The sequence below is a fragment of the Erythrolamprus reginae genome, chromosome Z (genome assembly GCF_031021105.1).
Source record: "Erythrolamprus reginae isolate rEryReg1 chromosome Z, rEryReg1.hap1, whole genome shotgun sequence".
Lineage (NCBI taxonomy): Eukaryota > Metazoa > Chordata > Lepidosauria > Squamata > Dipsadidae > Erythrolamprus > Erythrolamprus reginae.
This window is the reverse complement of record NC_091963.1, coordinates 106,307,759-106,333,446: the sequence shown is the minus strand read 5'-3', so window position 1 is coordinate 106,333,446 and position 25,688 is coordinate 106,307,759. Positions and strand designations below refer to the sequence as shown.

General features: G+C 42.1%; 2 protein-coding genes across 4 annotated transcripts in view; both read right to left on the bottom strand.

The window, feature by feature from the left end:
- RARA (retinoic acid receptor alpha) overlaps positions 1-2,082 on the bottom strand; it is a 278,000-nt gene extending 275,918 nt beyond the window's left edge. Inside the window, exon 1 of the mRNA XM_070729251.1 lies at positions 1,916-2,082. The gene's annotated coding sequence lies outside the window, so the exon portion shown is untranslated. The remainder of the gene's footprint in view (positions 1-1,915) is intronic.
- Positions 2,083-5,443: 3,361 nt separating this feature from the next.
- The window catches only part of CDC6 (cell division cycle 6), a 36,184-nt gene continuing 15,939 nt past the window's right edge, over positions 5,444-25,688 (bottom strand). For all 3 annotated transcript variants that reach the window (XM_070730057.1, XM_070730055.1, XM_070730056.1), the window contains exons 6-12: positions 21,125-21,231; positions 20,211-20,350; positions 19,725-19,825; positions 15,429-15,493; positions 10,669-10,883; positions 7,561-7,701; positions 5,444-6,421 (exon numbers count right to left, since the gene is read on the bottom strand). In XM_070730057.1, the coding sequence (XP_070586158.1) occupies positions 6,335-6,421; positions 7,561-7,701; positions 10,669-10,883; positions 15,429-15,493; positions 19,725-19,825; positions 20,211-20,350; positions 21,125-21,231 (856 nt within the window). In that variant the 3' untranslated portion in view covers positions 5,444-6,334. The remainder of the gene's footprint in view (positions 6,422-7,560; positions 7,702-10,668; positions 10,884-15,428; positions 15,494-19,724; positions 19,826-20,210; positions 20,351-21,124; positions 21,232-25,688) is intronic.

Sequence of the window (25,688 nt, the reverse complement as noted above, 5' to 3'; positions counted from 1 at the left end):
CTCCCCAAAAACCAAAAACAAGATGGCGGTGCATTATTTAGACTTGTATACTGCCCTTCTCCGGGGACCCGGGACAGAACTCACAACATACAATGCAAACAATAAGTATACAAATCCAATAGTTAAAAATATAGCTAAAACCCCATTAATTAAAAAAATTAATCAGTCAATTTACTCAATCATACCCACACATAACATTAATGGTCAGAACAGAGGGGGGGCATATACTAGTTGCCCCACGCCTGGTGACATAGATGGGTCTTAAGGCTTTTGCAGAAGGCGAGGAGGGTGGTTGCAGTACGAATCTCTGGAGGGAGCTGATTCCAGAGGGCTGGGACCACCACAAAGAAGGCTGTTCCCCTAGGCCCCGCCAAATGACATTGTCTGGTTGACAGGACCTGGATAAGGCCAACTCTGTGGGATTCATGCGGCAGAAGGTGGTTCCTTAAGTAATATGGTCTGATGCCATGTAGGGCTTTATAGGTCATCACCAACACTTTGAATTGTGTTTGGAAACAAATTGGCAGCCAATGCAGGCCGCGGAGTGTTGTAGAAACTTGGGTGTATCTGGGAAGACCCATGACTGCTCGCACGGCCGCATTTTGCACGATTTGCAGTTAAATTATTATTCCCATCATATTGAATGAACATGGCTCATTGAATAGAGCTATAGCCCAGAAAAGACTAGTTAGAAGAGGCTGACCTGTGGACCAAATTCTGGAGAAAAGAAAAATTTGTCAAATGAAGCAAGGTTGAAGACACATGTTTTGCCTACAAATCAAGCAAGGAAGAACTTTAACTCCATTGAGACTAATCATGATTTCTCACCTATCAACAGAAAAAATCTACTTTAAATCCTGTTGGGAACCAATAGAAGTCTATGAGATTGTCTAGGAACAGCATACCTAGTTAGTGGATGATGCCAATTTTGGAAGCACCTCCTTAGAGGTTTGAATGAAATAGCCTGACAATTGAGAGTGAAACATAGCTATAATTCATCCAGCTATTTTCCTAAACAACAACAACCTAACCACTATCCAGATAAATTTTATTGCACAATTTGTTCAGGGTAGCTTAGACATTTGTGCTGTCTTGCAAAATATAAAGAATGCTGGCAAATAAGCAAAGTAGCATCAACAATCTTTTTTTAGAACTGAACTTTGAATCCAGTCTTGACCCAGAAATGCTTCTGGAATTGCACAGGCCTAAAAAAAAAAAATCTGGGTGAGGATACCCTGCCCCACGCAATCAACTTGATGTGCTGCCTTGTCTTGAATTACTACATCTATAAAATTTAAGTAATAAATTTAAACTCTTAAAAAAAAAAACCAAATGTGAAGCCTGCTGTTTCTCAAAGAATATAGAAGAGACATTTATACAATTATCCCATTACAGTATTGAGATTCAGCTTACTGTTGTTGGTCCCAAGTTGTTCTTCATTAAACTCTGACCTCCGCTGCCTGAGCCCATTAGGTTCAACTTCAACCATGCTAACCTATACTCTGCATTTATTTTTTTATTTTTTATTTGCCCTCGGTATCAGCTACTGTAAAAAAGGGGGGAACAAATCCACCCCAAGCCCGTCCCAACTTTGCGAGCCACCTCTAGGCTGGCATCGTCTGATAAATAAGGGGGCTAAGAATCTCCCAGAGAGATTTTACGAGTGTTACACAAACCCGACCGTCCTCTTCCCACGCACAACTTTCCTGGTGGGCAGCGGCGCTTACGTCGGCGGGAGCATCTGCTAGCTGGAAACCCCTGAAGGGAGAGGAAGCGAAGATCAGACGGGGGGAGGGTCTTACTAAACGAAAAGCGGCCAAGGCATTCTCTTTCCATCCGGAGTGTAGATGCTTGTATTTAAATATAGTCTACGTACATGAAGGAGAGAGACGGGGAGAGACGACAGGCTGCTTACCTGGTAAAGGAGACGGGCTGCCAGGGGAGCCGGGACTCTTCAGATCCTCGGGGAAGCCCTTGGTGGAAAACAGGATTCCCCCTCTGTCTCGCTTAGGGTATGGACTGTCTGCCAAGCGGCAAACGAAATCCCGCTCCCACTGGGTCCTAATACCCTTCTACGCCAGTCTTGGCTTTCGCACAGCCGCCACAAAAGCAGGTAATGACCCTGCTCTGGATTTGTTTTGGAACTTTCTTTCCATAGCAAAGGTCACTTGGGAAAAAGAGGGATGCGGCGGGAGGAGAGTACAAAGTTTTCTGCCGCAAATTGGCGTTGGAAATCAATAAACAGGAAGCTTTTATTCTCTTTAACTTTCAAATTGTATTGGACAAAATAAATAAAAATAACCTGATGAAAGCGTTCTGCGACCTATTTCCCAAGCAAGCAGGGGGCGGTTTATTTTAAAAAAAACAAAACTTGGGAGAGGCTCTTGCCCATCACTGAAATCCTCTACTGGTTAAAAAAAAAAACTCCACACGGTTTTTATAGGTCACCCTGCGGTGTTATGACTTCCACCAGAAAATAAAAATTATAGAAATGTAAACACAGGACCTCTTGGATTTTAGCCATCTCAAAGGTGACCCATAAGATGGGTTTAAAGCAAAAAAACGTCTAGGATTGTTATCCATTAATTACATTAACCGGTGTATTTTTTTTCCAACAACTCCTTTGCCTGTAAGCAAAGTAGTTTTGCACATGATTTTACATTGTCTCAGTGGGATGCAATGTTCATGCCGGAAGCTTTTCTTTTTCTCCCCTCTTGTAGAAGAGGGAACATATGTTCAAAAGTAGGGCACATAGCTTTGGAAAGTACTTCTATAAAAATAATTTATTTGGAAATCATACAATTAATGGAATACTTTTGTAATTTATACCATTTTATTATCAAAGAATGGCAGCCAATTTAGCTAACCATGTAAAATTAAACATCATTGCTCCATTCCAACATTTGGTGGCTCAGTGTGCACGCAGTGTATAGAATTGTTACAATTCTATCATCTTCCATACATACCAAATCATGTGGCAGGAATGGCTAAGCTCTATGTTTGAACCATCTGTTCCTGAAAAAATTGGTGGATCTGACAAAGTATTTTCTGATATTTCAGGAAATCTTCTTCATCTTACGAGATTCAACAGCAGGAACGTTTCCAAGAAAAAGGTGTGAAAATCTTGTATCCAAACCTAGCCTGTTGTATAGATCTCACAGTAAATCTAAAGACTGATGCAGCAGCTATGCTATGCTGGCTGGCGAATTCTGGGAGTTGAAGACCACAAGTCTTAAAATTGCCAAGTTTGAAGACCAGTGGATTAAAGGAACAATAAAGTTTAAGCAAGAAGAACCAATAGCTATTTTGCTTAAAGGCGAATATGAGATAATTGTGGGATTTCTTATTTAAGAAATGGGGAGTCATCCATTGCTTTGCTTGTTCCTTAATTTCAGTAATTTTGTGAAACCCAATACCGCTCTATACCTGGTAAGACCTAATATACAACATTCCTACAGACTGAAACTAAACTCATACGAGTTGAAGATTCCCCTACCCTATTTTTGTTTCCATTTACCATCTTTGCGGATGACATGTCAGCAAACTCAGAAGCCTACGTTTTATAGCAGTTTTGAGAGATGTTGTTAGACTCCTCAAATTGAGACAGAGGTTTACAACAAATTGAAGTATGCAAATGGGCAACTACATGGGAACGTGATAGCAAACCCTTGGCACACAGAGACATCTCTGCAGTCACACAAGCAGTCTCCTGTTCTTCCAGCAGTCTTTGCAGGTGCATGCGTGTCAGAAACCATTGGCACACACCAGAAACCAGATCATTTTTCCAGTGCATGCATGCGCACCGGGTGGCTGCTCCTCCCGTTTCTGTCAGACATTCCCATTTTAGCATGCAGTGTCAAAAAGGTTCGCCAACACCGACACAGGGCATCATAATATCCCCTGTATGACCTTGAGTGGATGCATTTGGGGGTAGGAGTTGAGATATTTGAATTGGGTGTTAATGAACAAAATGGGTTCTTTAAGCTTTGCAAAATCTCAAGAATCTCCAAAACCAATATTCTACTGATTTCTGGAGCAAGGATCTCAACCTGACAATCTTAACCACTGGTTCAGCTGGGCTCTTTAGCAGAATGTTTCTTTCAGGAAAAAAAAGTTTTAAATCCTCAGAAACACCCATCTCTAGAAGGTTAAAATTAACTATCAGTAGCAAAGTCCATGTGTCTTTTTCTCCCTGAGCAGTTACTAAACTCCCCATCACTTTAGTTTTTTGGTCTTAAGTGCAATCATGTAGAACTCCCCACAACTCAAATTAATATTGCCATAAACTTGAGAGCTGATTCTTATAGTTTCTTAAAAATAAGATCAAATGAGAAGGATGATTTAAGAATTGCTGTCTTAAAGCAAATGGACAATGGATAAAAAACTTCCCCAATGCACAAAATATAACCAGTGCATCAGACCTGGAATACTTACTGGAAGTATTTTCTTAGGTATAGACCAACATGCACACACACACACACACACCACATGAAGACAATAGATCTACACGCTATTGCAGTGAGTACTAAATCACTTTCAAGGTCCTAGGAGGAAGAAAAATATGATTTAAAATCCAGCTGCCCATCTGCTCCCAATTCTTTCTAAAGTCTGCTTTCTATTAGCTGTGGCTGCTCTAGGCCATTAACTCTTTGAAAGCTGGCTTATATGAGCTGTGTGCTTTGATAATCTTAGAAGTCCAAAGACTAATTTTGGTTCTCCAAATCCTGTAGACAGTAGCGTATCAATTAGAACTTGAGATCTCATAAGTTAACATTTTATTTCGTATTAGCAGGCTCCAACATTTTCCTATTGTCGGATATATTGCAATGGTTAACCACTCACAGTTAGTGGCCAGGAGAGACAACCACAAAATCTCCCTTTGTTTTTATGGGGCTGGGCTGGTTTCTCTTAACACTGTCATGGATTTTTAACATTTGATGCCATTGTGGTTTACAGGAGTCAGCCATCAGGGATGCAGATGGGCAAGTCATCCCATTCTACCATAACTGAACAAGAAGGCCATAAAATGCATATGCAAAAAACCCCACAAGTAACACATCTCTTGCTATGGTCGCTTGAACAGCTTTGTGGAAAATTAGAGAACACTAATTAAACTGAAACACCCCCCCCCCCCACACACACTCTTTTAGGATTCTCAGTAAAATTTAACAATATTATTCACAGAATTACATATGCCGAAAATGATGTAGTAAGTAGTCTTCCAAAGTCCAAGGGAACAATAGTTGCTAAAATATGCATGATGTGAACAAGCTAATATGCATTAGACATATAAATTCCAAGTATATTTAAAACTGAGCATAAGACAAGCCCACAATTAATGGGATATGTATATATCCTCACCAAATCAGAAAGCTGTAACGCAACTCCAACTCTAATGAATATTGCTAAACAGTGTAAATGAATAAATACTGAAACAAACATATATCCTAAACTTCAAAACTGCAAGATTGATTTAATCCTTCAATTAAAACAATAGCAAATAATTGCAACTGTTAAAAACATCTGGTTGTATATATTTCAACAAATCAGAACAATTCTAAGTTAATCAGTGGAGGAAATCACTGCAAGTGATATGTAAATATAAATGGCTTTGCAGTTAAAACAAGTAGATTCCAATTCAGAAATGCACTGTGCTTAGTAAAAAATGTATTCATACAAATCAAGCTATTCAATTAATTCAACTTTTCAAGAGATGGCCCCGAAATAAAATTGACCCTTTGCTCCCGGTCTAAAACTAGTTTTGGTGCTAAGATTGTAGTCATAGTTCAGAAATGTTAAGATGTTCAAGGGCCCTCAGCGGTGTGTGTCTCTGTGTGCGTATGGCTAAGCCTCTTTGTAGCTCTCAAGAGGCTAAGCCTCAGTATGAATGACATCTAGTTCACTGAAGCAGTCCAACTTCAAAAGAACTCAAGCTTCTTATTTTCTATTGCAACATTAATGGCTGCATCTGCAAATGGGCTCTCTTACTGATATCTTTCATCCTTTCTCATCTCTGCTGTTAATAGGTAAATATCACATTGGCAGTTCCATATTTGTAGAGGGAAGGGGCAGCAGAGAAAGGGAAAAATATTTCTGGGATATAAAAATAAATCTCCAAATGAGAAGTAAGAACAATGCATAATCAAAGGATAAAAAGTTTTAAAACCCTTAAAAATAGGACAATTTTTATAACACTGACATTGCTTAAAAATAGTAAAACCAATGGTCCAAATATTTCGCCCGTTGCACTCCTGTGTATGTCTTGATGAAGTCTGTTCCTAAAGTTAATAGACATATGAGGCATTGTATTGTACAAGTGAACAAAGCAACAGTTCTAAAGGCCCCCAGCCAAAATGTTTCCAACCAAGATTCCATCCTTGAGGGCATGTTCCACGTCCTTCTCTTCTATTTTCAGAAAAACCTGGTGGAAGAAAAACAAACATGAATCTGTTTCTTGGACATTACTGAATATCAAGATTAAACTATAGCTATTGGCAATTTCTAACTTTTCCTTTATAAAGAAGAAAAAGTTCTGTATCAACTTGTCACTTAAAAAGTCCAACTTCCAACATACATTGCTTTCCAACTACTTTACAACAGGAACAGAAATATTATGATCGTTACAAGAATCAACAATCTGCCAAACCATTTCCATTGCCAGTTCCCATAGAATTAACATTGAAGGAAGAGGAATAGAATGAAGATTGTATTCAAATGCCTCAAATATCTGAATTTCCCTTTTCTCCAATTGTAAAAATTTAGATGTGTACAAGCAGAAACAAGGAAATGGTGTAGACAGATTAATAAGCAGTTCTTTCAGTTGTACAACTTCTCTATTGTTCAAACTGTACAACATTTCAAATCAATTATATCCTATACAATTCCGAGCATTAGCATGAATTAATTTCCACAATATTGCAGTTACTAGCTTTCTCATCGTAGAGTATTTGCATTCCAGAAAGTCATAGGACTTTGGAAATTTAGGCAAATTTCAAAGAGGTCAGAGCACACTATGACAACTAATCAAATACATTATGATATGTCTGAACTTCTGACAGTTCTTCCAGCATAGGCAAGAATGACTGGTGTTGCACATGTAAGTTCCAACTGCTCTGGTGAGAAAGTAATTCAACTCTATTCTCTCTTTATTGTTTTTACCGTTCTGCAAAGAATAGATCTGAACAGAAAAAGTTCTACCCTGAGGATATTCCACAGGAACACAAGAAATGAGAGCTGGTAAACCTATCATGTCCATATAGCTAAGATGTTTAAGATGTCTGCATCTAAAATTAAAAAAAATCCCCAGGCATAGCAAAGACCTTTCAGGCACCAAAGAACTCTAGATAATACATTTTCCTAGGAAAGCCAGGACAAGAATCACTGGCCAATTTTTATCACTGTTATTTTCATTATTATAATAGAGTAAAAGCTAACCTCTCAAAGGGTTTCCTCTTAAAAGCAGCAGAGAATGGAAAATGTGTACATTAATTTTAGATCTTTCAGATTAGGAAGAGCATGTGATTAATCTAAACTGCCTTCCCAGCCAATATGAAGAAATACCTTAGACAGCCGTGCTTCTTTAGCCTTTTTGAGTCCCACAATGCCCCTGGATTCCAAAAGAGATGAGAGCGAGAGGCATTCCGATTGGTCAACAGATCCTACTTTCTGTTTCTGACAAATTCTGCTGTAGGCTTCATGCAGCTAGAAATAGGGAAGGTTTAATGAGTTCCAGTTATTATTGATTATAATAATCACACAGATTAGCATAAATGACAAAGTTCATCCATTTTAGCTTCATTTTATTCCATTATTGCAGCTTTTGACAAAAATATTTACTTCATAATCATAACCCAAAGTGCAAAAAAAATGCACTTGCTAGCATACTTCTATATTTGATGTAGCTACTATATTTTTACTTCTTAAAGAAAAGGGTAGCCAGGGGAAAAGATTTAGAAATCTCTAAGATGGTATATTGCAAAAAAATCAGAGTTTATGCTAAATCTCACTTACGGTAAGTATAATTTTACTAGAAATAATGGACAAATAATTGCTCTGACTAGTTTTATTTATTTATTAGATTTGTATGCCGCCCCTCTCTGTAGACTCCGTAGTTTAAGCATTTGTTCCTGTGGAATAAAAGAAACACCCAGAATTTGGGAGGAATTTGAAGTATAGGCAACTATATTTACTCTGCTACAAAAATGAGGAATTATTGTATAGAACAAACTATTTTCTCCTCGACTTTTCAAATGCCCTAAGATAATAGGATGAGAATATTAGTAGGTGCTTTATAAATAGTACATGTTCCTTAGAGTTAGTTCTCAACTTACAATCTCTTATTTAAAGTTGCATTGGCACTAACTTACAACCAGTCCTCACGCTTAGACCTATTACAGCAGCGGCCCCCAAACTACGGCCCGCAGGACACATGTGGCCCACTGAGGCCATTTATCCGGCCCGTGGCAGTGCACGAGATTTTACACACGCACGTGGGCAAAACCAATCCCCCGCGCAGCCTTTTCCAAGGCCGCACAACGGAGCCGGGTGTTGGAGTTGGGGGCAGGGAGCGACAAAAGTGCAGAGGCCGGCAAAGATTTTTATTTTGAATGTCCCCATTTTCTTCTCCAGCTCCAATCCGTAGCATCTGTTGCTCCCCATCCCCCTGCCAGTCCGCCTGGGGGGCGGGGAGGCTCAGCACCGGCACATCCGCGGCGGGCAGGGGCGGCCGCGGCTCCCTTTCCTTCTCCCACTGCCTATGTCTACCGCCGGCGCCTTGAGGAACCTGCGGCAACAGCCGCGGGCAGTAGACATAGGCGGTGGGAGAAGGAAAGGGAGCCCTGGCCGCCCCCGCAGATGTACCAGTGCCGAGCCCCCCCGCCCCCCCAGGCGGACTGGCAGGGGGATGGGGAGCAACAGATGCTACGGATTGGAGCTGGAGAAAAAAAGCCTGAACTGGCTGCCAAGAATAAGAACTCTACTCCCCAACGCCGGCAGGTGTGAGCAATGGGTGCTGGTTGCTGGTTTGGTGGCAGAGGTTCAGTATTTGAGATGGGAGCCCCAGGCTACAACTGAGCTGGCCAGTGAGAGTGGCCGGCGGGAAAGGTAGTGCCAAAGACATGGATTGGAATGGATTTGAACATATTGGAGCAGGAGAAGAAAAGCTTGAACTGGAGTCCCAGATTACAACTGAGTCGACCAGTGAGAGTGGCCGACGGGAAGGGTGGTTCCAGAGGAAATTAAAAAGCATTAAAGGGACATTCAGAATAAGAAAAATCTTCGCTGGCCTCCGCAGAGAAGAAAAGAAGAGCAAACAAGAGAGAGAGAGAGGGAGCGAGCAACAAATAGAGAGCAAGACAGAAACAGAGAGGGAGAGAGAAAGTGAGAAAAAGAGAGAGAGAGCAAGAGAGATAGAACAAGAGAAAGAAAGCAAGGGAGAGAGAAAACGAGAGAGTGAGAGAGAAAGAAAGCTAGAGAGAGGGACAGAGAGAAAGAGAGAGAGGGAGAGAGAGAAAAAGAGAGATGAAGGAAGAAAGGAGAGAGAAAGAGAAAACTGGGCAAGGAGTTGGGGACTTGCTCCACTTTGCCTCCTCTTCCTCCTCCCCTAGGGCAGCGTTAAGAAAACCACAGGATTTTCTTTATAGTCTGGCCCTCCAACAGTCTGAGGGACAGTGAACTGGCCCCCTGTGTAAAAAGTTTGGGGACCCCTGTATTACAGAATCTGCAAGGTCACATGACCAAAATTCAGGTCCTTGGCAACTGACATGTACAGTATTTACAACAATTGCAGTATCCCAAGATCACGATTTGCAACCTTGCCAGCCAGCCTCCAACAAGCAGTCAATGGGGAAAAACAGATTTGCTTAATGACTGCATGATTCACTTAACAATGATGGCAAAAACATAGAAACATAGAAGATTGATGGCAGAAAAAGACCTCACGGTCCATCTAGTCTGCCCTCATACTATTTCTTGTATTTTATCTTAGGATGGATATACAGTATGTTCATCCCAGGCATGTTTAAATTCAGTTACTGTGGATTTACCGACCACGTCTGCTGGAAGTTTGTTCCAAGCATCTACTACTCTTTCAGTAAAATAATATTTTCTCACATTACTTCTAATCTTTCCCCCAACTAACCTCAGATTGTGCCCCCCTGTTCTTGTGTTCACTTTCCTATTGAAAACACTTCCCTCCTGAAGCTTATTTAACCCTTTAACATATTTAAATGTTTCGATCATGTCCCCCCTTTCCCTTCTCTGTCTCCAAAAAGGTAGTAAAATCACTCATCTAACAACTGCCTTGTTTAGCAACATAAATTCTGGTCGTAGGTCATGGGCTACCTGTATTGAACATCATACTATGTTTCATGCAATTATCTTTCATTCAGACCAGGGAAGATTGAAGACTTTAGTTCCTAAGTAAACAGATATTTATCCTCAATATCTTCTTTAAAAGATAAGGTACAGGATACGAAGAGCAGAGAGCAGCAATCTTTTGATATCACTTTATTATAGAACTTCCAGAACACAAATTTTCCATAAAAATATTATATTAGCCGATATAAAGATTTTTTCAGATTCATTCCTCATGGGACCCAGGTGAAGAAGAGTGAAGCAGGACTAAATAAAAGTACTATAGGAGAGTGGCAGTGAAGAATCAATACTCACCTTTCCTAGGCTAACTTCTTTGGTATTCTGTTGCTTGGCTAAGAGCAACAGAGAACAGACTAAAATCTTCTGTTGCAGTGGGAAGGAAGAAGAATCACCGTAACTGTTACCAGTTGCCATCCGGTCACCATACACATCGGAGATCACTTGCGAGACGTGACACAGGCCCACTCGTTTGAGCACTGCAGTGTCTGCAGCTGTAGGGCTGGAATCAGCTGGTCAGAAGACAAAAGTATAGCTGAGTGGAAAATCCATTGTTCATATAATAATAATTATAATTATAATTATTATTAATTGGATTTGTATGAAGCCCCTCTCCGTAGTCTCGGGGCGGCTAACAACAATGATAAAAACAGCATGTGACAATCCAATAATAAAACAACTAAAAACCCTTATTATAAAACCAAACATACACACAGACATACCATGCATAACTTGTAATGGCCTAGGGGGAAGGAATATCTCAACTTCCCCATGCCTGGCGGTATAAATGAGTCTTGAGTAGCTTACGAAAGACAGGGAGGGTGGGGGAAATTCTAATCTCCGGGGGGAGTTGGTTCCAGAGGACCAGGGCCGCCACAGAGAAGGCTCTTCCCCTGGGGCCAGCCAAACGACACTGTTTAGTTGACGGGACCCGGAGAAGGCCTACTCTGTGGGACCTTATCCGTCACTGGAATTTGTGCGGTAGCAGGCGGTTCCGGAGGTAGTCTGGTCCAAAGCCATGTAGGGCTTTAAAGGTCATGACCAGCACTTTGAATTGTGACCGGAAACTGATCGGCAGCCAATGCAAGCCACCGAGTGTTGAGGAAACATGGGCGAATCTTGGAAGCCCCACGATGGCTCTCGCGGCTGCATTCTGCACGATCTGAAGTTTCCGAACACTTTTCAAAGGTAGCCCCATGTAGAGAGCGTTGCAGTAATCAAACCTCGAGGTGATGAGGGCATGAGTGACTGTGAGCAGTGACTCCCTGTCCAAATAGAGCCGCAACTGGTGCACCAGGCGAACCTCAGCCCATGTAATTCTTGAAATGTACAAATCACACATTTTGTTTGCTTTCTATCTCAGTTGAAAAAAATTCAGCAAACCATATTTGGTATTCTCAGACAGTGTCCCACTAAAGATGTAGATCTTAGTTTTATCAGCATTGTTGCATCATGTGATTTCAGACCATGCAAACATGCAATTTTTGCACTCTAATTTTGATCCTCCACCGCAGGGAGGGGAGCCGATTAAGTATTTCCGTCCCAGATGCCTAATGGACACCGAAGGGTTCCAGAAGGAGCCTGGGGAAATTCCTGACTCTCTTACCCACAATCTGGCTGAGTCCCTGGAGGTTGCCTTGAATAAGGCATCATTGAGGGCTCTGGACCGGATTGCGCTTTGGCCACCTCTCTGGCAGTGGATCCAGGAGATCTCTTTGGTTTACTGAGGAGCTCTGGGAGATGAAGTGCCAGAAGAGACGTCTAGAGACACTGGACAACCAGTAAATCCGAATCTGACCAAACACTGTTAAGAGTCTTTATTAGGACTTATCAAGTGGCGATATGGGTGGGAAAATGTTAGCATTTTTCCACAATTATTGCGTCTGCAGATTTGACCCCAGCCACCCTTTTAGGGTGACCCAATGTGTTCTTAATTTGGAGGGAGCGGAGAAGCCCTTACAGCAGTGGTCCCCAAACTATAGCCTGTGGGACGCATGAGCCCCGCTGAGGCCATTTATCTGGCCCGCAGAGGGATGAGGGTGGAAGGAGGGAGGAATAAGGTGGAAGAGATCGAGGCTGCGACAAACGCACACAGAGAAAGAGGGGAAAAAAAAGAGGGAAGAGGGTCAGTCATGGTGTTGGCGTGCTCAGGGACGCCCCTCCTCCCCCTCCCCCTCCCCTGGTCTCCTTCACCTGCATGCAACACGCAACCACAACACCGCACCAACAATATCCCACCCATGCCTTCCTCTTAAGAACACGTTTGCCCAAGTTCGCCTGGTGCACCAGTTGCGGCCCTATTTGGACCAGGACTCACTGCTCACAGTCACTCATGCCCTCATCACCTCGAGATTCAACTACTGTAACGCTCTCTACATGGGGCTACCTTTGAAAAGTGTTCGGAAACTTCAATTCGTGCAGAATGCAGCTGCGAGAGCAATCATGGGCTTCCCTAAATATGCCCATGTTACACCAACACTTCGCAGTCTGCATTGGTTGCCGATCAGTTTCCGGTCACAATTCAAAGTGTTGGTAATGACCTTTAAAGCCCTTCATGGCATCGGACCAGAATATCTCCGGGACCGCCTTCTGCCGCACGAATCCCAGCGACCGATTAGGTCCCACAGAGTTGGCCTTCTCCGGGTCCCGTCGACTAAACAATGTCGTTTGGCGGGTCCCAGGGGAAGAGCTTTCTCTGTGGCGGCCCCAACCCTCTGGAACCAGCTCCCCCCTGAGATTAGAACTGCCCCTACCCTCCTTGCCTTTCATAAACTCCTTAAAACCCACCTCTGCTGCCAGGCATGGGGGAATTGAGACACCTCCCCCAGGCCTATACAATTCATGTATGGTATGTTTGTGTGTATGTATGTCTGTTTTAATAACGGGTTTTTAAAAATGTTTTTAAATTATTAGATTTGTCTTGAATTGTTCTATTGTTGTGAGCCGCCCCGAGTCTACGGAGAGGGGCGGCACACAAACCTAATAAACAAACAAACAAACAAATAAATAAATAAACAAACAAATAAACAAACAAGGGATTCCCAGATAGACACACACACACAAAACCAGGAGGGGGGAGGCTTGTATCTTTCTCCCGGGTGGGGGTGAGGGCGCGAAACACCCACCCCCTGCCAGCCCTCTGCAGGGAACCCCCAGCAATGCTGCCAGCAGCTTCTTTCCTGGAGGGAAATCCTGGGTTGGAGGGATGAAAGGGTGGGGACGCACGCTGGGGAAGCCTTTCCTCCCCTTCCCCCTTCCTGCCTTTTCAGCTGGGGAGCGAGAGAAGCAGAGACGGGCAAAAGGTGGGCAAGCATGCTCAGTTCCCTTTGGAAGCTAATGAGCTGCCAGGGCAGCGTCGCATGTGGAAGGAGCCCCCTGGTGGTCAGCCACGACCACAGCAGCCCCCCTTGTGAGCCCGAGGCAAGAGACCTCTTCCTGCTGAGGGAAAGCGAAAGGTTCTGCTGTGTAGAGAAAGGGAGGGAGGATGGAAGAGAGAGAAAGAGAGGGGGGGAAGAAAGAGGGAGAGAGAAAGGGAGGGAAGGAAGGAAAGAGAGAGAGTGAAGTGACTCTTGATTTAAATAATAACAGAGAAAAAAACCCCCAGCCCTCACCTGTTTTTGGAAATGGTTCAAGAGTTCACACACACACATACACACACACAAGGGGGGGAGACAGGGATGGAAAAGGAGAGAAGTGAGAGAGGGAAGGAATGAGAGAAAAAGGGAGGAAGAGGGAGAAATGAGAAACAAATGAGAGAGAAAAGAGGGAGAGACAGGAGAGGTGCCCAGAAATGAGAACAGTGGTAGAAATTTGAGGAGGGATGATTATTAAATATGGATTGACTATGAAATATTGGTAAAAGATATGTTTAGGTGTTGGTTAATATTAGGATGTATTAATTTGTAAAATTAGATTAGAATTTTAGAACTATAGAACTATAGGTAAAATTAATGGAAGATAAACAAGGTTTTTATGATTTTATGAGTTTGCATTATGAATTTAAAATATACTTGGAAATGTAGAAGATTGATGAAAGTTAATAATAGTAAATGCTAAGAGCCTGAAAATTAATTGAGCTTGGAAATATTGAATGAAATTACAGAAAAATATAATTTATGGAAATATATTAATTGATGCATTATTTTTTTATTGGTATTTTACTTTTTCATAGGGTTTTTTTTTCATAGTTTGCTTTTTTTGAGGTTTAGTGAGATAAACAATATCACATTATTCTAAGTAAAATTTCACTCCAGTTCTAAATGAAAGCATTAGCAACTTCACTTTTTGATTTTCTTCTTAATGATTCCGACCCTGTTTTCCCCAAACTAAGACATCCTCTGATAATAAGCCTAATCGGGCTTTTGATTGCATGGCAATACAGCTTATTTCAGGGCTCAAAAAATTAAAGACAGGGTTTTCTTTCCAGGGGAACAAGGTAATATTTGCATTTTCCCATAGTAGCTACAAATCAAACTGCCATTTGCACCAATTGCAAAATGCCTTTCCTCTTCAGTCAAATTGTATACTCAAATAATTACAGCAAATGTTTCAGCAGGATCCCTCAGCAACGTTAAGATGTGTGAACATCATATGCTGGCTGGTAAATTCTGGTAGCTGAAATCCACATCTTAACATTGCTTCAGAAGTGTTGGCCTAAGTTTCAAGATGGGTCAATACAAACCTCTATACACCATCTTCACTGCACACAATCCTTAAGATACACAAATTTTTAGTTTGCATGTAGCTGCTTTGGAAGAGGCATAACTGCAGCTATTTCATACTTGGTTTTCTGCTGTAACCTATATGTAGGATCAGGTATGGAAGAGGGGGAACATGTTCAGCTTCTTCTACAGGGATGCTTTTGTAATGGGGGAGCAGAAAATACATTTGTGTCAGCCAACTTTACCATCATTTTCATTCCCCCAGCTTGGCCTAAACTTAACTTTCTGGAAGAAATGCTCCCAAACTACATCAGGAAAACTCTTAAGGAAACCTAGTATTTTTGCATAAAAGTACATGATCTGCATAAAGTAGAGAATGAGAAAAAATCTACTTACCGGCAGGCATTTGTTTAAGTATAGCTTGAGTCTTCACATCTGACTCCACAATTTCAATGGCTCTCCTAAAGATAAAGGTAGTATTTCAGATCATGGTATTAGAACTTTACCCCCAATATAGTGATGTGCCACTCCAAATTTTCTCACATAATCAATGTGCTACCCATGCTATAACATATGAAGCATTCTGCCAAGATTCAGAAATAACTCCCAGCTGTTTCAACTTAAGCAGAAAACAGATCAGCTGCAACCGGTTGTATTATTTACATTCTTTTAGTTGCCTCCATAGTGTAGGGCACACAGAGAAGATATCTTCAGCTTGTTCTTGCTATCAGATCATACCATCCATTACAGTCACCTTAATATCCCTCCAGTCTTAATTGGGATCTAACAAAGCTAAGAAGAAAAAACTTCCAACCGCAAAGCCAATTAGCAGAAAAAGCTATCTCCCCTTATCTGGAGTATTTATTTTAATTAGAAAAAGTGTAAACTCAATTTCTATTATCTAAAAAAAATGGGGATTTTATACAAATGTGCAAATAGCTTATCAAATGCAACACAAAAAGAGAGTCATGAAGGTCCATCAGCAGAATTAATTAAGCTCAACAACAGAAAAGCTTTCCTGCTGATGACATTTCGTACATCAAGTCATTGTATTGTGATGCCAGTAAAGTGAATATAAATGTTAGGGATTTTCTTTTTCCTTTCTTTATAAACATTGATTGCTTTCTCCAAAGGCTATACCATCTGCAAAGTGCCATTTTTGTTGTGTGTACTGCTTTCAATCAAGTTGCACCAATAGTAGTTTAAAGGAAGAGAACAGAACAAGGTTGCAAAGAGATCTAAGTAAATAGTAGATTAAAGGAAGAGAACAGAACTTAGATCTCCAAGGGATCTAAACAAATTTTTTTTTTTTTTTAAAAAGAATGTTTACTATGTTGGCATCATTTTGGACAGAAGACTGATCTTCATCTAAAGCAATAGCGATGGCATGTCCCAGTCTTCTAGTTTATGTTTATGCATTTAAACATAACATTGCAATAGGATAATTCATCTAGTTCACTGGCCAACTAGAAGAAGGACAAAAAGCTGCAAGGTAATGTCCCATTTTGGCTGTTGTCCTATTCCCTGAGCAAAACTCTTTTAAAGAAGATACACTTACTATATTTTTAGATATATAAACAGGCTCTGCCATTTATATAATAAAAGTGTTTAATAAATTGTATTATTTTATATATTTCTAAACTGTCTATCCTGTAAAGGGGAGAAAAATAAATACTTTATAATCTACATGTAATTTTTGAAATCTTTAATATCAATTCTCTTGACTTCCTTTACAGAAATCTATCTGAAGCATGCAGTAAGAGAAGTCTTTGATTTTCAATAGGGACAATGTTTGTCTCAGTGTTCTATCTGGATTTAGTTTCGTGTGGCAGCACCACCTTGTGGACAAGGAGTTAGTTACAGGGAGGTTCCACAGGGAAATCTAAAAAGTCAAGATAGAAAACTGCAATTATGCAATGAAAATCCCACCCACAAGGGAACACAAAGATGGTCCCAGAACTACCATCTTAATTTCTTAACTACTCAGATGTCCAAAATCAATCATTTTCCACCTCAGGAAATAATTTTATCTATTAAATAAATTGAACTGTCTACTTTTGTGATCTTCATGAAAGCTAGGCAAAACATTTGGCAAGAGTGATACATATTGAGATTCTACTTCAAGAGCAAGTGACTTAAACAAAATGGTTGATTTAGTTGCCTCCAATCCCATTAACAGCAAACTATTCAATTCTTTTTAAATGATTTCTTTTCACCTACTTCCTTTCTGTATCTATGCGTTTCTACACAATTCTACTCCCCTTTCCTATTATACTGTAGTTCCCATTTCAAAAGTATAAGAACAAATACAATTTCAAAAGTATAAGAACAAATACAATTATTGCCATGACAATGCCCACTTTAGCTAATTCATGAATTTATTTTGGACTTGACCCATCAGCTGAAAATCCAGTAAAATGCTATGGCATTTATTATTGGTACAAGAAACCTATACTGGCCTAGCCTTCTCACAGTGAACGTTACTCTACTTATACCAGTTCCTGATTTTGTCTTTTCATCCCAATGCTCTAAAGTAGCTCTAAAGTCACAAGGGAGAAACTATGCTATAATGAAAGAAGATCTAGTATAGCGTGCATGGCCCATTAATGGGATTTCATTACTATCTTGCATGTTAATGAGATGAATGCTCTATTTGTTATATTGGAAGTAGTGCCAGAGGCAGATTTTGACCCTCTGTGCTAACTTATGTCTAATTTGGGCACCACCATAAATGGATGGAATCAGAACTTAATCTATGTACAAGCTGACATTTACTCATAGCTAAACCAAAGCTTAAGTTTCAGATCCAAAAGTTGGTTGGCAATTTTAGAACAAAAGTCATTTTGAAATGGAACCAGGTACGTTTAAAGGCACAAAATAATTTTCATCAATGAATTTGTTTAATAAAATTAAATATTGTTTCTAATAATGTACAATTGTACAGTTAACTAAACAAAATAGTGGTGAAAGAAAAGCCAAAAACAAAACTAAAAAAGCAAATTAAGCAAACAACATCTTTCCTTCAACCACATAAATATTATGTTTCTCTTTCAAGTAACAAGTAAAGCTTTAGAATGATGTACCAAGATTATTTTCAATGTACCGAGATTGCTCTGAAAGCATTCACTTAACTCAAGTGCATAGTGTCAGGGAGATGAGCACCAACTGTCTTTCACTGAATTGGTTTCACATAAACTTTAATTGTATTTCTACTTCTTCTAAAGGCTGTTTTAGGAGCAATTAACTTTTAATGCTGATTTTGCATTAGTATTATTACTGTTATCATTTCTTCCTCTACATCCTATGTGTAAACTCTTTTATGTTTATTTCTGTAGTTCTTAACTAAGAGAAATAAAATATAATCCAGTTAAAGAAAAACTCCTACAATAATCTTCTGCATGAAAATGATGCAACAGGAAATTAAATTGTAAGGGTTTTATAGATTAAAATCTCAAGGATTATAAAGGTAACAGAGTTCAAAATGATTTGCACAGTTCAGGGGCTAGCAAAAGAAAAGAAGGGGCAAGATCAATAGTAATATTTATGTGCCTAGCATATTTCAACAATTTTTCCCGAATGAAAACACAAGCTGTATAATAAGACAAATTTCTTGTGTGTCCAATCACACTTGGCCAATAAAGAATTCTATTCTATTCTGCAGAAAGGTCTATGTAAATTCCTTAAATGACACCAGATTACTTCACATTTTGACTCTTTGTTAGAGGACATTTTACCTATAAAGGTAAGGGAATAACAGCAGACCAATGGCATTCCAGAAGCTTTCCTTATTCAAGTTTTCCTGGTTCTCTTGGAATGGCCCACTATAGCGCACATTCTCTGCTTCGCTTCTTTTCTCGCAGTCTGAATTACTTTGCATGTGGCTTTTGTTTTCGGTTATTAAGTTAACATATATTATGCTTTCTTTTGCTTTTCAAATACTAATAAATATCTAGACCCTAATCAAAGATCTAGATTGGAATCCTCCCGAAGTGACAGCTAGCTTTTCTTTGCCTGTGTGAAATCTCTATTATTGTTTTATGCTGTAAATATCCCCCCTAAGATATACATTGCTCCTACCCTAATAACCTACAATTATTAAGACCTTCAAATTTATTGAAGATCTGACTCTTCTCCTAAATCTAGACCTTGAGATTAGTTGATGGTCAAGCCTCTTCAGGACACAAGATTTTTTTAAAAACTGTAACGCTTTTACTTTTTAAAATGTAAGCCACCCAGAATTAGGACCAATTTCTAAACTGACTGATATAATTAAATGCATGCATTACTGAAGCAGGTGTATTTGCCCTGCATTTGAGTAAACATAAGATCAAGGAAGATGGAAGACAACTCAGATAAACTCTGTGTGGGAAAAGATAACATTTCCAAGCGCCATAAAGATGTCTGCTTGAGAGCTGTTAATGAGAGCCTTTTGCAATCTAAATGTAATTAACCAATCTATAATCGCTGCAGGAGGACCAATTCCTTTCACCCTTCATAGGTAATGGGCTGTAAACATTTCCAGACATTAGCACAGCCAGGAGACACCACCCTCCCCTATCACCACAATGACAGGAAGGTTCTGTCTCCCCCCTCCCCTTCTCAGTCAGGGGCTCCAAACACCATAATGAAGCTTTAAATCATGTTCCCCATCCAGCAATTAGCTTAGAATTTAGTTCACTATATATTTGTCACCTGCAGATGTCCAGTGCTTTACGGGCATCTCCAGAGAAGGCAGAGACTTTTCTAGCACAGAACTGGATAGCAGCATTGTCCAACACTTGCTCCCCTGACACCTAAAGGAATAAAGAAGAGAAAACATGGTAACAAAAGTAATGCCGCCCTACATTTTTGGGGGGGGAGGGAACATGATCTCGGCATGTATAGAAAGCAATTCTTATACTTAGTTCAAAACCTCTCATTTTGCTCACATTAATATCCTTAATCAGTTAACTTCCTACCTTACACTTTGCCATTAGGGATTAGCCCAACAAATTAACTAATTTGTTCTCAGCTGCAAGGAAACTGAAGGAGCTCCTAATGCAAAGCAGAAGATGCTGAGAAATTCAAATTCAAATAACACTTCTCCAAGTGAAATCAAAGATAAATGCAGCTTATTCCTTCTATACCTTGCTTAGGGCCTAGACAATTCATTTTTGAATCAGGCTACTGACGTATTACCTTCTTCAAGCGTTCCTGGAGAATAGAAGCCAGCTGGTCTTTGCTGTATGGGGGAAAGTTTAGTAGCTGTGGCCTGCACAAAGGTCGGGTCTGCAGGCGAGGCAGGATGCGATCGGTGAGATCCAGAGCATTAGCAATACCTGTCAAACAAACAAACCTCATTTATATTATCAAAACATTCCATACCCAAGGTTTCCCTAAGAATTAAAATAACATTTCTTTTAAAAGCTTGGGGCAACTATACTTTTATAGTACTTATCTATATCTGTCATCATGAGCTATGTACAATTCACCTCTAATGCCATTTTTACTTGTTCTAAGTAAATGCACAAGTAAGTTGAAAAGGAATGTATTTCATATTTTCTCAGCAACCCACCTCTTCGGAGAGGGGTGGCATACAAATGTAATAAATTGAATTGAATTGAATCTCTTATTTTGCACAAGGAAATGTTTGTTAAATTTAGGCTTGGGTGAATTGTCCTATATGCTACATAGAGGAGTGGGCTAGTTAGTTCTGATTTCCCTTAGAATGTTATATATCTTTCAGACAAACAATTAATTAAAGATTCTTCTACGTAGCAGATCAGTGGGAACGCACAACTCTAACAGAAAGAGACAGAAAATAATCAAAGATCCACATTCTTTGAAAACTTTCTCTTTCTGCTTCTAACTTAAATATACCTTGCTTTCCCTTCCAGTAGTTGAGAAGGAAGGTGACAAGAACCATAATAGCACAGCTAAGCAACGGTCAACATGGATGAGTAGCAGAAGAAACAAACAAACTGAAATCAACAGTGGGCAAAATTAGACTTTGGAAAATACTCAGAACCCAGATAGGTATTTTCTTGCAAAAGTATATTAAGACTCTTCCTTTTAATCTATCAAGCTTAAGCTTTAACATCTCTGATACTCACCAATGAGAACAAGCCGAGAATTGGGGACAGAAGGCCACTCAAATACTGTATAAAGAACATCTTGTCCCTTGCTATCCAACTGATCCATCTCATCTAATACAACCAAACTGAAAGAATGAAAAACATCAAGATTGAATACTACCTTCCTGGAAAGAAGAATATGCAAATATAACACATAAGCAGAGAATAACATATTTCCCCTTCAAATTAACAAAATATACTTTAGATGCAGGCAGTATCTTTAGATATTGAGTGAACTGAAATAACACTTACAAAATCTCTGACCTTCAGAAGATTGAATAAAATGCTTTAAAAAAAAGAAGAAGCACATAGTTTGGTATGTAAGCCAGTGGTAAAATCTATTATTTTTGCTTTATGTGGATGTGGCTAGGTGAGCATGGCTATGTAGTCATGTGATTTTAACAATGTCCTGCTGAAATAGAATTGAACTAGATGACAGCCAGGTCCCTTCCAGCCATGCATGAAGCTGCCTCTAGTGCCAGGTTTGTAGGCCTATCGTCCTCTCCTTTTTCCCTCCCTCCCTCTTTCTTTCCTTCTCTCCCTTCCCCTTATTTTTGAACTATACCATTTTGACCTATCAGGCTACATGGGAGAAAAAGTTCCAAAGATCAGCTGTGCAGCATGTGATTGTCGGAACTTAAACAAAAAAACTTTGGTTCTACGAACCAGTAGCATTTTTTACAATATGTGGGTGGGGAGATAGAAAACTGCCATGGCTGAGCCCAAATATCCTCCTCTAGAAATAGAACCCTACTCTTTGATTTTCCAATAAATTTGAAGCACTTGCAACTGGCACTGATCCTGAAAGGTCAGACTGTTAGCAATGGTCAAGAATGCTTCTGTCCCATTTTCAATTGTTGCACCATCTGTGCTTTCACTGTGATTTGTTTTAATTAGCTCTTATTTACATCACTTAACACTGTGACCTTCGTAAGTATTCAAAACTGTAGCTGGCATATAATATTGCAGTTAGATTGCTTTCAGAAGTATGTTTTTATAGCATAAACAGTGGAGCAAATGAATTTGTTCCAATCTACTATTGGAGCAAATTCACTGGCTTTCGGTTTTTATGAGTAAAATGTAAGATGCAAATTTTGCCTTGTGAAAGGACAAGATCCTTCCAACAAACACCTGCCCGTTATTTTCATTATTCATTTGGGGACGAAAGAAGCAACAAAAAGCTTTTATGTCACTCCTTGAGTAAAGTTTACTCCTCTGAGTAAAGTAGTAGGAAAAAATATTTTAAGGAATAGTGACTACATTTAGAAATATTCATCACATTTTTTAAAAGGCAGGGCAGAAACCTCTCTTTTAATGACCTGCTAGGCAAACCAACAATGTGATTAAAATGGCAATTTATTTTTAACCCCCATTTAAAAATGCATGATTATAGGTTAAGACCTCTCCAGCATTTGACCCATATTGTGGAAGTCTCTCCTAAGAAAGGTCATATTTTATTTTCTATAACCCCTTTCAGAATCATGGTAAAGATAATTCGTAGATTTTCAATGCTATATAATCCTAGCTATTTAATTGTAAAATCTAAATGTAATTGTGTACTGTATTTTTCAGTTACATCTTTTTCACCCCTAAAAGAGGGTGGAAATGTCAGTGTGTATTATACCCCGAATAAAGCCATTTTTGGCCTCCCAAAGCCCAGTACCAATGTCCCATTTTCGTGAAAAGTGGCACGTGCAAAGGGTTTGGGAAGCCTGCAGGGTGCTCCTGGGGACCGAGGGAAGGCAAAAACACCATTTGGTGGGTGAGGTTTCTCCCCCCCCCCCAAAAACAGGGGCGTTTTTACCTACTTCCAACTTCCAGGAGCACTCTGCAGGCTTCTCAAACCCTGTGAGTGCTGTTTTTCTCAAAAACGAGTGAAAAACAGGCCCATTTTTGGAGAAAAAAAATGGGGTACGCAGAGGGCTTGGGAGACCTATAGAGTGGGAAGGCAAAAACGCACCCATTGTTGTAAAAAACAGCCCCATCTTTGCAAAAGGTTTGCAGGGTGCTCATAGGGGTCAGGGAGGACAAGAACTTTTTTCTTACTTACCTCTTTGAAATCTTGGTGGATCTTATACACCAGTGTCTTACAGTCCAAAAAATATGGTAATTCGTGCTTGTTTCTTAGCTCATGGCATTTTTTAATTGATCTCTTTATGTTATGCCATCTTCAGCATTTTAATACATTCATTTTAGAAGAAATCATTCTCTCAAACTCATAAATTGAGAAGTGTACTTCCAATTATATAGGCAACAATTATTTCTCCCAGTTTGGGATTACACTCTTCAAAACTATTTTAAAAACTGGTCCTAAAAAATCTGGGTCAATATATATTTCAAAATTAACTAGAACAGCAATATATATTTAAAGCATAAGCAAAAATGAAAGTTCTAATTTATCAAGCGGTGCATTTACTCATTTAATGATAATCAAAAACAAATCCCAAAATGATCTGAGTCTTAGTCCTGAGAATTCATAGCACACCTTCAAATGATCTCATCAATATATATACAGTGATCCCTCGATCTTCGCGGTCTCGATGTTCGCTAAACGCTATATCGCGAGTTTTCAACCCGGAAGTAAACTCCATCATCTGCGCATGCGTGCCCTATGCGTAGATGGTGGAGTTTCCCCGCCGGGCAGAGGCTTCCCTGGGTCTTCCCCCTCTTTCTCTATGTTGCTTCTTCCTCTCTCACACTCTCTTCCTCCCTCTCTCATCTTTCTTTCCTTCTCTCTCTTTCTCTATCTCTCCCCCTCTTGCTCTCGAGCGGGCGCCTAGCAGCTGATCTGCTCGGCAGCGCAGCAGCAGCGAGGAGCCGAAGATCTTCGGCTCCTCGCTGGTGCTGCGCTGCCGAGCAGATCAGCTGCTAGGTGGACGAAGGAACCTTCCCTGGGTCTTCCCCGCCGCCTCGGATCCTCGCTGATGCCCGCCCGCCGTTTGCCGCTCGCCCCGTTCGGCGGCCGCACGTCCCGTTCGCCCGCCGCTCGCCTCATTCGCCCGCCGCTCCCCTCGTTCGCCCCCCACTCCCCTCGTTCGCCCGCCGCTCCCCTCGTTCGCCCCCCACTCCCCTCGTTCGCCCGCCGCTCCCCTCGTTCGCCCCCCACTCCCCTCGTTCGCCCGCCGCTCCCCTCGTTCGCCCCCCACTCCCCTCGTTCGCCCGCCGCTCCCCTCGTTCGCCCCCCACTCCCCTCGTTCGCCCGCCGCTCCCCTCGTTCGCCCCCCACTCCCCTCGTTCGCCCCGCCGCTCGCCTCGTTCGCCCCCCACTCCCCTCGTTCGCCCGCCGCTCCCCTCGTTCGCCCCCCACTCCCCTCGTTCGCCCGCCGCTCCCCTCGTTCGCCCCCCACTCCCCTCGTTCGCCCGCCGCTCCCCTCGTTCGCCCCCCACTCCCCTCGTTCGCCCGCCGCTCCCCTCGTTCGCCCCCCACTCCCCTCGTTCGCCCGCCGCTCCCCTCGTTCGCCCCCCACTCCCCTCGTTCGCCCGCCGCTCGCCTCGTTCGCCCCGCCGCTATCGAACTTGCTATCGAGCCTGCTAATGAAATCCAACCCGCAGCAGCCCTTTCCCTCTCCAGGCTGCGGGAGGGGTCCGGAGAACAATGCCTGGCGCCGCGCTCCCGGCTGGGCTTTTTTCCCCCATTTCCCCTCGGGTGGAATTTCAGACCCTCCGCCGGTTGGATTTCATTAGCAGGCTCGATAGCAAGTTCTTCCTCCCTTTATAAAGCCCCGCAGCCTCCTCCGCCCGGCGAGGCCGCCAGCGAGGACCCGCAAAGCCGCCGCCGCCGCAGCGAGGCCAAGCCGCCCGCTCCCACGGCACGGGCTCCCAACACAGCGCCGCTCAGCCCGCCCTCGGCGATGCCTCCGCGGATCTGCAAGCCCAGCCGAGCGACGCCTCTGGTCTGGGCGAAGGCAGTGGGCAGGCCCCGCCGCAGCAGTCCCCGCGGGCACCGCGCGCCAAGGGCCGGCCAGGCCGCCGGCCAACAAAGGGGCTCCCTCGCCTCCCTCGGGCAGGTTTACAAAGGCAGCGCGGCAACTTGGAGCACGGCACGCCCCGCAGCCCTCGCCTCGCCCGCCCCCGCCTGGCCGGCGCTCCGGCTACCCCCGGCTGAGGAAGAACCGAGTAGCCCCCGCCCTCCCCCGCCCGGCTCCCTTCAGCCCCCCGGGGCCAAGCGGGCGGGCGGGACTTCGCCTGTCTCCGCCGCCCGCATCGCCCCTCCGGCGGGCCGGCCTCCCCCGCCCGCCTCTGCTGCAGCCGCCGCCGCCTCCCCGACTGGCACAAAAGGGCCCCGCCCGCCCCGCCCCGAAGCTTACCTTGCGAGTTTTTGGCTGCGGGGGGAGAAGTAGGACTTTCCTAACTCCCTCCCCCCGGTCGCCGTTTGCTGCTCGCCCGTTCACCTGCCCGCCATCAGGACCGCCGCGCACTAACTTGATGAAGGAATCTCCTCAAACTCAAAGCCTGTATCCTGCCGCCCGGTTTACCCAGGACACGAGCGGCGAAGTGACTTGGAGGAATGGAAAGTCCAAACCGCCCGGTTTCAGTGGGGTTT